Source organism: Trachemys scripta, chromosome 17 (assembly GCF_013100865.1).
Source record: "Trachemys scripta elegans isolate TJP31775 chromosome 17, CAS_Tse_1.0, whole genome shotgun sequence".
NCBI lineage: Eukaryota > Metazoa > Chordata > Testudines > Emydidae > Trachemys > Trachemys scripta.
The window spans coordinates 1,198,410-1,210,043 of record NC_048314.1 but is presented as its reverse complement, the minus strand read 5'-3'; the positions used below and the strand labels follow the sequence as shown (position 1 = coordinate 1,210,043).

At 57.3% G+C, this 11,634-nt stretch overlaps 1 protein-coding gene and 1 pseudogene across 4 annotated transcripts in view; one reads left to right on the top strand and one right to left on the bottom strand.

The window, feature by feature from the left end:
• The window catches only part of LOC117867167, a 658,956-nt pseudogene that overhangs the window by 311,721 nt on the left and 335,601 nt on the right, over positions 1 to 11,634 (top strand).
• ABCA2 (ATP binding cassette subfamily A member 2) overlaps positions 1 to 11,634 on the bottom strand; it is a 142,660-nt gene that overhangs the window by 55,691 nt on the left and 75,335 nt on the right. For all 4 annotated transcript variants that reach the window (XM_034751979.1, XM_034751982.1, XM_034751983.1 and 1 more), the window contains 7 exons: positions 10,373 to 10,532; positions 8,805 to 8,933; positions 7,813 to 7,980; positions 7,126 to 7,222; positions 5,872 to 6,045; positions 5,654 to 5,756; positions 5,179 to 5,293 (listed from right to left, as the gene is read on the bottom strand). In XM_034751979.1, coding sequence (XP_034607870.1) covers positions 5,179 to 5,293; positions 5,654 to 5,756; positions 5,872 to 6,045; positions 7,126 to 7,222; positions 7,813 to 7,980; positions 8,805 to 8,933; positions 10,373 to 10,532 — 946 coding nt within the window. The remainder of the gene's footprint in view (positions 1 to 5,178; positions 5,294 to 5,653; positions 5,757 to 5,871; positions 6,046 to 7,125; positions 7,223 to 7,812; positions 7,981 to 8,804; positions 8,934 to 10,372; positions 10,533 to 11,634) is intronic.

Here is an 11,634-nt window from a genome sequence, read left to right as displayed (position 1 = left end):
GAGCCCCCCCCCGGGGAGGGGAAAGCTGGGGTGAGCTAAGTGCCCCGAACCCCCCCCGCGGAGGGGAAAGCTGGGGTGAACTAACTGCCCCGAGCCCCCCCAGGAACACGAGTGTGGGGCGGAGGGGGTGAACACAACAGCATGCAGGGAGAGGGCAGGCGGTCGTCATGGAGCCCATGAGGTGACTGAAAGGTGGATTCTCCAGGGTAGGCAGCAGCCCTTCAGGAACTGCAATCCAGGCATCAGTTTCTGCCAGGAAGGGAGCAGGATCCGTAGGCCTCATGCTTTGCCGGCTTGTTGGTTTCTCTGGCAGAGGTTCCCTCTGATCCCACCCTCCAGCTCTCGGCAACCTGCTGGTCACAACACTGCTTCTCGTGAAATTGAGGTGCGGCACGGCTGTGCAAGACAAGGTCTAGACATTGTGTGGGGGAAGCCCAATGTTTCCACCCAGGCCCTCCTGGCTAGCGGGACGTGAGACACAGCTCATGGGAAAACCCTGGAGGGACAAAGCAGGCCCCTCAGACAGAGGGCGCAGCTGGAGCACTCTCCAGTTTGGTTTGTTCTCGCTGTCCAAAACATGCGTAGGAAAGATGGAAAGTCTGGCAAGAGACAGCCCTGGCTTAACCAGGAGCTCGTCAATGATCTGGAACTCAAAAAAAGAGTCCTACAAAAAGCGGAAAGTAGGTCAAATTAGAAAGGATGACTATAAACAAATAACATAAGTATGTAGGGACAAAATTAGAAAGGCCAAGGTACAAAGAGAGATTACCCTTTATGTCTCTAGCTAGCTTAACAAGAAAACATTCTACAAGAACATTAGAAACAAGAGGAAGACCAAGGACAGGGTAGGCCTGCTACTCAACAAGAGAGAACAAAACAATAACAGAAGCATTAAATGACTTTTTTGTTTCAGTTTTCATCAAAAAGGTTAATAGCAATTGGACGTCTAACATACTGAATGCCAGTGGAAATGAGGTTGAATCAGAGGCTAAAATAGATAACGAACACGTTAAATATTACTAGGACAAGTTAGATGTCTTCAAGTCATCAGGCCCTGATGAAATACATCCTAGATTAGAATACTCAAGGAGCTGACTGAGGAGATATCTGAGCCATTAGTGATTATCTTCAAAAAGTCATGGAAGATGGGAGAAATTCCAGAGGACTGGGAAAGGGCAAATCTAGTGCCCATCTATAAAAAGGGAAATAAGGACAACCCAGGGAATTACAGACCAGTCAGCTTAACTTCAGTACCCGGAAAGATAATGGAGCAAATAATTATGCAATCAATTTGCAAACACCTAGAAGACAATAATTTTGATAAGTAACAGTCAGCATGGATTTGTCAAGAACAAATCACGTGAAACCAACTTGATAGCTTTCAGGGTAACAAGCCTTGTGGATATGGAGGAAGTGGTAGATGTGGTATATCTTGACTTTAGCTTTCGACACTGTCTCGTGGATATGGGGGAAGTGGTAGATGTGGTATATCTTGACTTTAGCTTTTGACACTGTCTCGTGGATATGGGGGAAGTGGTAGATACCTTGACTTTCGCTTTTTGATACCTTCTCATAAACAAACTAGGAAAACAGCCTAGATGGAGCTACTATAAGGTGGGTGCATAACTGGTTGGAAAATTGTTCTCAGAGGTTCACAGTCAAGCTGGAAGAGTATATCGAGTGGGGTCCCGCAGGGATCAGCTCTGGGTCCGGTTCTGTTCAATGTCTTCATCAATGATTTAGATAATGGCATAGAAAGTACATTTAAAAAGTCTGTGGACAATACCAAGCTAGGAGGGGTTGCAAGTGCTTTGGAGGATAGGATTAAAATTCAAAATGATCTGGACAAACTGGAGAAATGGTCTGAAGTCAATAGGATGAAATTTCATAAGAACAAGTGCAAAGTACTTTACTTAGGATGGAACAATCATGTACAAAGTGGGAAATGACTGCCTAGGAAGGAGTACTGCGGAAAGGGATCTTGGGTTCATAGTGACCACAAGCTAATTATGAGTCAACAATGTAACGCTGTTGCAAAAAAGCGAACATCATTCTGGGATGTATTAGCAGGAGTGTTGTAAGCGAAACACGAGAAGTAATTCTTCCGCTCTGCTCTGCGCTGATTAGGCCTCAACTGGAGTATTGTGTCCAGTTCCAGGCGCCGCATTTCAGAAAAGATGTGAACAAATTGGAAAAAGTCCAGGGAAGGGCAACAAAAATGATTAAAGGTCTAGAAAACATGACCTATGAGGGAAGATTGAAAAAATTGGGTTTGTTTAGTCTGGAAAAGAGAAGACCGAGAGGGGACATGATAACAGTTTTCAAGTACATAAAAGGATGTTACAAGGAGGAGGGAGAAAAATTGTTCTCCTTAACCTGTGAGGATAGGACAAGCAGCAATGGGCTTAAATTGCAGCAAGGGCAGTTTAGGTTGGACATTAGGAAAAACTTCCTAACTGTCAGGGTGGTTAAACACTGGAATAAATTGCCCAGGGAGGTTGTGGAATCTCCATCACTGAAGATTTTTAAGAGCAGGTTAGACAAACACCTGTCAGAGATGGTCTAGATAATACTTCGTCCTGCCTTGAGTGCAGGGGACTGGACTAAATGACCTCTCAAGGTCCCTTACAGTCCTATGATTCTATGATGCTATGGCCCCTGTGATGACATGGGAATTGTTGGTAATACTTTTATGAAGCGTGTTTGTGCCTCAGTTTCCCCATGTGCTGCATTGTTACCTAGGGGGTAGGAAAGGGCTGTTTGCTCTCATAGAGGGCAAAGAGACATAGATATGGGTGTCACGGGCTGTCTGGATCTGGGTTCCCTTATCAATGGAGCCTCTGAAAAGACAACGGCAAATCTAATTGCCTGGACACTGATACCTAGCAACCAAGGCCTCAGAGAGATATAGGCTCCCCGCCTCTCCGCAGGGGCTGAGCAGCATCTCCCCAGCTCGGGAACAAGGGACTGAGTAGGTGGGAGGGGTTAAGTGTTGGCTGCTGGAGGCAGTCGGGGCTCTCATCTGGAGTTTGACAAAGGAAATCAGATGGAGAGACAGAGCTTGAGCAATGGAGCTCACTACAGCTTGGCTGGGCTCTGAACTAACCAGAATGGACTATTCTTAACCTTCATCTCTGTGCTACCCTCAGGACTTCCCACGTTGCGTTCCAGTTAAGGAATAAACCCGGCTGTTCGGACAATGCTGGGCGAGGTGCATCAATCCCCAGGGTGCACCAGCCTCCTTCGGGGCCTGTCTCAGTTGGACTCGCTGAACGGGGCTCACGGTGAGAAGTGGGGGTGCTGCAGACCCAGAGGTTCAGTCTAAGGAGGCGGTGAAGCAGCGCGGCTCACCCTGGAGGAAGAGCGAGACCCCTAGGGGGACTGGCACACTGAGGGGGTTCCTCTTAGAGACCCTTCCAAAGCTGGGGCCATCACACTGATCCTGTGGATCTGACACCCCCGAAAGGGGATAGAGGATGACGCCATCGGCAAGGAAGCACTGATGGCTCAGAGAATGTGCAGAGCTCTCTGCTCCTTCAGCAGCCAAGGCTGGGTCCTGTCCCATGTTAACTCAGCCAGGGCTTGTGGGTAACGGCTCGAAAGGGCTGGGGTTGCAGGACACTGACAGACCCTGTGGTTCTCTCTGGCTCCCAAACTACACAGCCTGTGCTGCCTCTGTGCAGGGTCTCAGGGAAGGACAATGCACAGTCCCGGCAGAGCCCTGTGGGATGCCAACATCTCAATGCCAGGGAAGCAGTGTGTCTGGCCAGCAAGGGCACCGCTGATTTCCTTGTGGGAATCCCAATCAGGAGACCTTGGGAACGTGCACAAGCAGATCAGTGAGCAGGGCTGCAGGAGACTCGGGCTGGGAGTCTTCATGGTCCGCTCTGCTGCGTCTGCGTTGCTCCGCAGAGCATCTAACAGGGCCGGGAAAAGCCCCCTAGAGAAGCCTGCCATGCCTGAACTTGGCAAAGGCAGGCTGGATTGATAGCCAGCTGTGCCTGGCACTGCGCCCCAGTGCCTTCAGCACGCGCTCGTTAGCCGCCGGACCCTCCCTGCTCCTGCAGCCAGGCTCTGGGGGGGAGCCAGTGCCAGCCAAGAACAAAGCGCTGCTGTTTGCCTGGAGCAGTAACCAGGTAATGGGGAGAACTGGGAGGGGGCATGGAAAGGGGCTCCTCGGTGTCCGAGGTAGAAGAGACCCCGCCGGCAACTCTGTCCCCGTCACCAAGCAGGGATGTTCCCCACGGAACAGAGCCAGCGGTGCGATCCCACTGCTCCGAGAGCCGGGCCAGATCGTTGCTGCCTTAGGCTGTGTTTGCGCAGGCACCTATAGGTGGTAATATCCCTGTGGCACCATCCAGCCCTGGACACCCAGAGAGTGACACCTTGGTCCTAGGGCCCGTGCTGTATTACTGCTGCAGAGGGCCCTCGGCAGCTAATGACACGGGCCTGCAGCGAGCCAGGGAATTACAGAGCACGCCTTGGCCTCAGAGTGATTAGTAGGGGACAAACCCACCCCCGGGAGTCTCACCAACTCCAGCGGGGTTAAGCTGGGGGTGAACTTGGAGCCGTATCTCCTGTGCTCTGGTTTGGAGAACGGAAGCAACCATGGGTCTGTCTCTCCTCTCGCTTGCTCTCATTTTACACCAATTTCAATGGAGTTACCCCAATTTACACCAGGGGAGAGAATCAGGCCCCGGGGCTTTCCCTGTAACGTTTCACTCAGGGGTCCACAAACATCCCCATGGGTGGAAAATGTCCTACCAGGCACCTACCCCATGCTCACAATGGCACAGACATCACGCGATCAGGGTCCCGTAACATCTCTGGGCCGGGCCAGCACTTGCTGACGTAGGAAAGAAGGTTACACCACAAAGGCACTTCCTGGTCCCTTAGCTTCTTGCATTGCAATTGCAACACAGCGGCTGGAAGCAAAGAGGTGGACCAGCATCACCCCTCCACAGAGCCCAGCTAGACAAGCAGGGCCCAGCGGGTGGCCCCACCTATGCCAGGACAGGCATGGGCAGTGCTACTCTCCCCCTTTCCTCCACGCAACCGGATTGTGCTGTCAACCATCTCCCTTCCTACCCCAGCTCCCTGCCGCCCCAGCAGGCCCCGAGAGGGACGCGAAATCCCAGCGCCCCATGGCTCTGCCCGCAGGTGCTTGGGGGTCCCCACCTCTTTCAGCCGATGCTCCTTCTCCGCCACAATGTGCTGGATCATCATTGCCACCGAATAGACCCAGGAGATCACCATGCACAAGGGCATCATGTGCTCGATGACGAACAGGAAACTGGGGAAGAGAGCAGCAAAGCACCATGAGAGCGCCCTGCTGGCCAGGCTCCCCTGGTGGGGCTGGGGCGACAGGGAGCCCTGCGCTATCCCTCGCTGGTGGTATGGAAGGAAGTGGAAGAGGGGCCCATCAATTCTGCTCCAGCCTCCCTCAGCCCCAAGCACTGTGCCCAGTTCTCGCCTCACTGTCTGCGCTGGGGCCTTGTCTCCATTTTGGTTCGGCCGCTTGGGCCTAGCAAGGTATTTGCCCAGGGGAGAGGCAGGGGCTGGGATTGGCCTGTCAGGTCCCTGCAGCCCCTGTGACATGACATGAGACTCCTGCTGCCGTTCTCCCCCGTCACCCACCCCCAGCGTTACTCACTCGTCCCTGGTGTAACACGGGTACGGGAACATCTGCACGTAGTTGCCAGGCTCCACTACGTCGTGGCCCACGAAGGTGTTGATTATGGCTCGCTCCATCATGTCTGAGGGGAGACAGAAGAGCCTACTTCAGCGAGGGGCAGGGACTGTGCCACTCATCGAGAGGGTGCTACAGGCGCTGCCGTGAGGCTGCTGGCAGGTGGGCCTCAGGCCACTCACCCTGGATCCACACGAAACCGTAGAGGAAGTAGAAGCGCCCGCCCGTGTTGGGGCCCGGCCGCCAGTATGCCCGCCGGATCTCGTTGGTCTTCTCGGTGAAACTGGAGTTCTGCCGGATCTTGTACATCACGTGGGGGGGCAGGGAGCCATCCTTGTTGGTCTGGAAGATCACACCTGGGGAGAGCACGCTCAGAGCGCTGAAGATGGGGCGGCCTTCCTCTCCCTGCCGGCTCTGGGGCCAGCGTACGCTGGGGCAGGGAGGGTACTCTCACGCCACATGCCCAGGGCCTTACCCAAAGAGATCAATGGGGTCCTATTGACCTCAGTGAGCTTCAGACCAGACCCCACACGAGGGGGCAGCGAGAATCCAGAACAGGAGAGGAGGGAACCAGCAATGGTCACCTTCCACTGGAGCATCTCACAGGGCTTTGAATTAAGACCTGCAGCCACCTTAAGAGAGCTCCCTCATGTTATAGTTGGGGAAACTGAGGCATAGAGCAGTTCAGTGACTTGCTCAAAGTCACCCAGCAAGGCAGTGGCAGAGCCAAGACCAGCCTCCTGCTCTCTCCCATACCAGCGACTTCCTGCCTTCTGCTCCTGCTACGGACAATACACATGGGGATTATTGGCGGGGATCCTTGTATCTGAAATGAGCGACCTGCCCAACGCGCAGCCCGGAGGCTAGCATCTGTACAGGCCACCTGCCAGTGCGCGCTCTCTGCTCACGGCACACGCGTGATCCCCCTAGGTCGCCCATCTCCTGCACATGCTGCGAGCACTAACAGAGCAGGGACCAGTGGACAGACCGTGCCAGCCTCCCCAGGGACTGCTAACTTCCAGTACTTACTGCCTGGGCTCCATGGGGGATGGGCGCTCCCAGCAGTGCTGGGTCTGGCCGAGACACTGAGCAACATACGCGACAAACCGCACTCCCATGAGGAGCTCTAACGAAAGGGGGAGCTGCAGTGAAGCAGGTTCCCAGACGCCGGGGCCTAGTATTAGCCGAGGCCATGGGGTGGCTGAGTGACTGGGCCTCTCTGAACTCAGGCACCCTGGTAACCCCCCAAATCCAAACCCACGTATCCGGAAGTGCTGGGCTCAAACCCCAGGGCAGCCGGCTGGGCTCAGGGCAGACACACAAAGCCAGGGGCTGGTTTCCAAGCTGGCGAATGGACAAGGGAGAGGAACCAAGTGTGGCCCAGTGACTGGAGAGAGGAGAGGGAAGGCAAGCGCGAGGCCGGGGCAGGGACGTACTGGCAAACACCGTGACGTTGTCCTGGTACGCCTGGTTCAGCGTGTAGTTCACAATGCTCTCCTCGTCGGGGAAGCCCTTGAAGATGTCCACGCTGACCTGGCGGGAGGGAAAGGCCCCGTGAGACCCCGCTCCCCAGGAACAGCTCCCCGCGCTCCTGGGCACACTCCCGTGTCCGCTCTCCCCAACTCCCTCACAGCCAGCTGCATCCAAACCCTGCCCCGGGACAGGGGTGTAAACAGGGAGCCCGAGCAGAGTGCATTGCCAGTGCCCAGCCGGAGCCACCTCTCTGCACACCCAGGGGCTGCTCCATCAGGACAGGGCTCCCTGTGGCTGTGGCTGGCCACCAAGCGGAGTCCGGCGAGCAGCCCTGCCAAAGGCGCTTGGATCTACCCCGCCTTCACCCCCATTTCCAGCTACGCCCCACTCTTCAGCAGAGTGCTCTGGGAGGCCCACGCACTGCGGCCTGAGGTGAAAGATCCTGGCACAGCAAACTAGAGCGAGGACGGGCGACTCAGACCTGCTGGGATTTGAACCTGTGGTTCCAGGGGATCCTAGGGGGTACAGCCCACCCAGCTACTACAAGGCCCCCTAGAAGAGCCCTGGGACAGAGGCAACAGGGCCTCCCAGCATTCCCGGGCAGCCTGGCAGGACCCAGGCTGGGCTCCATGAGGCTGCATCGCCCGCACCTTGGACATGAACTGGATCCAGCCGCAGGCGGCGTTGTCGATGGTGTCCAGCTGCTGCAGCAGGGCGCTGGCGTTGGGCAGCGAGAAGTTGCCGTCGATGAAGCTGTGGAGGAGGTTGTTGTCCGAAGCGTTCAGGATCTCGGGGTGTTTGTGGAGGTCGGTGGTGAACTGGGGAGAAGGACAGGCCCGGGGAGAGAGACAGACCAAGGGAAGAAAGGATGAAATGGTGCAGAGGAGCTTCCATACCTCACCCCATCTCCTCTTGGTGCTACTTGTGCAACACACATGGCTGGCTCCACTCCCCCTGCCTTGCACCATCGTTTGCAGCCGTGCAAACGTCCCCCTATCCGCCCCCCTTGCTCTCACCAGCAGGGGCGCTTTACGCCACCCTGCACGGCCATCAGGAACGAAGCAGGGCTGTGGGGAATCTGGCCCTGAATTGCTGGGCGATGCAATACACAGAGAGAGGGCCCAGCAAAGGGCATGTGCCATGGCGTCTGGGGCACCGGTCACGGGGCAGCTGGAGGCAGCCAGCAGCCTCAGCAAAGCCAGGAGCAGGGAAGGGGCCCAGAAGCCATCTCTCCCCTTCCCTGGCCTGTCATGTTAATCTAACTAGGCACCTGAGTGGTCAAACTGTGCGTCACTCAGCAGTGATGTCCCGGTCTGAGAATGTTGGCTCCCACCCCCCAGACTGGACACAAAGTCCGAGGGCTGACAGGCTGAGGGGGCGACAGCGCCCCCCTCCCCCAATAACAGCCCCACACCCGGATTGCTGCAGCACAGCTGGTAATGCCAGCGACCTGTCTGGGAAGCTAGCGGACATGGGCCCAGGGCTGTGCACCCTGAAGTAACGCCCTGCAACGGGACGGGGATCCCGCAGGACCTGCTGCCGTAACACCAGGAGCAGGTCAAATGTACTTTGCTGTGGTGATGAGATCCGTCTCTTGGCTTCGCTCCAAACCCATTCCTCTCCTTCCCCCGCCCGCAAGCACCTCCTGAAGCCAGCGGATCCGCCGCTGCAGTTTGCCCTCCTCCAGGAAGCCCCGGATCTCAGAGGAGACATTCAGCCAGACCTGGGCGTAGCGAGTCACGTTCCCGACGAAGGCAAAGGTCTCATTGGCCTGTGGGGAGAGAGGGGAGCGGAGATGGCAGGGGACGTGGAGGCAATGGGAGAGCATTGGCCCCACTGCATGCCTGGGACTAGGACCACTATGCTGCCCTGGTCATTACGGCTCCCACAAGAGCAGGGTTAAGGACCCCTACACAGCAGGGAGTGTTGGGCCTTGTGTAGGCTAGACAAGCCAAACCAGTGCACACACACACAGCATTACTCCCGAGTAGCTACTGCACTTGAAATCCACCCCCTCTTAACCCAAATTCACTTTCGAGTGGAGACACGCCTTTAAAGTGGCCTGTCCCTCCGCCAGATCGGTTTAGCTTCAGTCAGTTGTTTGTGGACAATGGGAGGCAGCCAGTTGGCTGTGCGCCCGGCTTGTCCCGCTGGGCAGCATCTCCCCGTTCCCTTGTGCTCCTCCGCTTCGCTGTCAGCGAGTTGTCGAGTCTGTTCTTACACTGCCAGCTCCTGGGGGCAGGGACTGGCTTGTTCTGGGTTTGTACAATGCGGCCCTGGCCTGTAGGCTTTGTCAGAATACAGACAACACTAAGCCAATCTAAGCAAGGGTTAAACCCACTTTGGTGCATCTATGGTAGGGGCCCTCACCAGTTTAACTAGGTCACTTTAAAACCCATGTAATTAAATCAGTGCAACTCTTGTAACCCAGACACGGCCTTGGTCCTGCCCGGTCGCCGCTAGGGAATGGCAGTGATGCAGCTGGCCTCCAGATGGGACCCTGGGACCTAATTCCTCTCTGCCTGGGCATTTACCTATATGCAAAGCAGGAACACAATGCTACTAAACCAGCATCCTTCTCGCTGGCCTCTGCCATTCACTGTCTGGGTGGAACGAGCCTCACGCAGCGCTAGGCCTCAGGGAACTGACCCTGGGCTGGCATCATGCACCTTCCTGTCGCGTGCCCGGCACTGGGACCGGCGATGTCAGGGGAAACCACAAAGGAAACGAACACCCGGCTTCCGACGTGTAACGAACAGGCCAAACTGGGCCAGCAGCCTGCGGTGCTGGGCTGGAAACCACCCTGGCTGGCTGCCACGCAGCCTGGACCCGCTGCAGATGTGACAGTGAGCCCACAGCCACGCTGCGCTCGGCCTCCAGCAGCAACTCAGCTGGAAGAAGGGAAAATACCTTCCCCCTCCCCTTCCGCATGCTGCGTTCAGTCACTGAGCCTTAATTACCGATTCCAAGGCACAGCTCCATGGGCCCCCAGGGCTCCTGGCACAGCTCAAGGGCTGGAGCAATCCATGAAACCCGGCTCCTTAAGCCCTGCTGCCTGCCACTAGCTGCTCGGCACCACACTGGCTAGCCAGGGACTTTGAGACCTTAGGGGCTTCCAGGGGGCCCCTCAATAGAAGCAGGCTTCGAGTCTGATGGCCAGCAGGCCAGGCCGCCCTGTGCAGGCCCATCTGGGCCGGCCAGCGCCCTCACCTTCAGGATGACCTTGTCCACCTCCGTCCCGACAGGCGAGTAAAGGATCTTGGGATTGCTGGTCATGAGGTGCACCAGCAGTCCCAGGTTACGCTGCTCCTTGCTGGTGAAGCCCAAGGAGCTCATGTTGCCCTGCTTCAGGGCCTCGGGCTCGATGGTGCTGGAAAGGGAACCACACAGGGTCAGTCCTGGGGCCGGAGGGGCCATCCCTGGGGCTCAACGGGGGAGCCGCGCAAGGCACCGCCAATGCACCGTGGGCACCAGAACTTCAACCCCACAGCAAAGGGTAACGTTCCAGCAGCAGGGTCATGGCAGGGAGCCTGCACCCTCAGCGAATACCTGGCACGAGGAGCCTTCCTCTGCCCCCAGTGACACGGGGGGCTCTGATAGCCGCCCAGGCTGCAGGACGAGGAGTTTCAGTCACCCCAGCGTCCCCAGCTGCCAAGGCAGGGCCCCCCCCTCTGTGTGGCAACTGGACCTGCAGCTCGAGGTCCCTCTGGAGAGTAGGTGCCAGTGCTGTACTGGGCGCTCACTAAACCCACTGCCTCATGTGTACGTCGGAGGAGGGTGGGGTGGGGGCGGCAAGGACCCTGCCGAGGATTCCAGTCCTGGCACATGCCCGGGGGTCCCACAGTAGCACTACGGCAAGGCCTGGTACCGAGCCAGCTGCGCCCCACGGAGCCCTGTCTGGAGTGCTCCCCTCCCCCCAGTGATACTCCACGGTCCTCTCCTGCTCCCTTCAGGGCAGCGTCACCAACCTGCTCCGCCCCTGGGCAAACTGGTCCCGCCCCTCCCCGCCAGGCTCTCGGGGGCACTCCCTTTGCGGACACCCTGCACGTCCCATGCTGTGCAGGGGCCAGTGCTCGAGAGGCCCCAGCACGGTTTCGCACCGACTCACACGCTGGTGAGTCAGCGAGACGCCGTGGGGTTGGTGCAGCGAGAGCTGTGCCGTGGCGGCGTGGAAACCCGCCCACAGCCAAGGACACGTGGGCAGGATGTGCAGACCCACTCGGCCGCAGCCAGCCTGGCTTTCCCCACACGGCCTTGCTCATGGACTACGCTCCGGGGTGGGAGGGCGCACTGCCAGGGAGAGGGGGTGCAAGCTCCGAGGCACGGGCTGACCTGGCCTCTCCGGCTGGCCAGCTCCCAAAGCAGCCCTGCTACCAAGGCCTAGGCACGGGGGGTGAAAATGGACCATCTGGGCCTGGTGCACTGACCCCTGCTTCCTCTTCCCAAAGGAGGAGCTGCCCACCCCTCCCCGC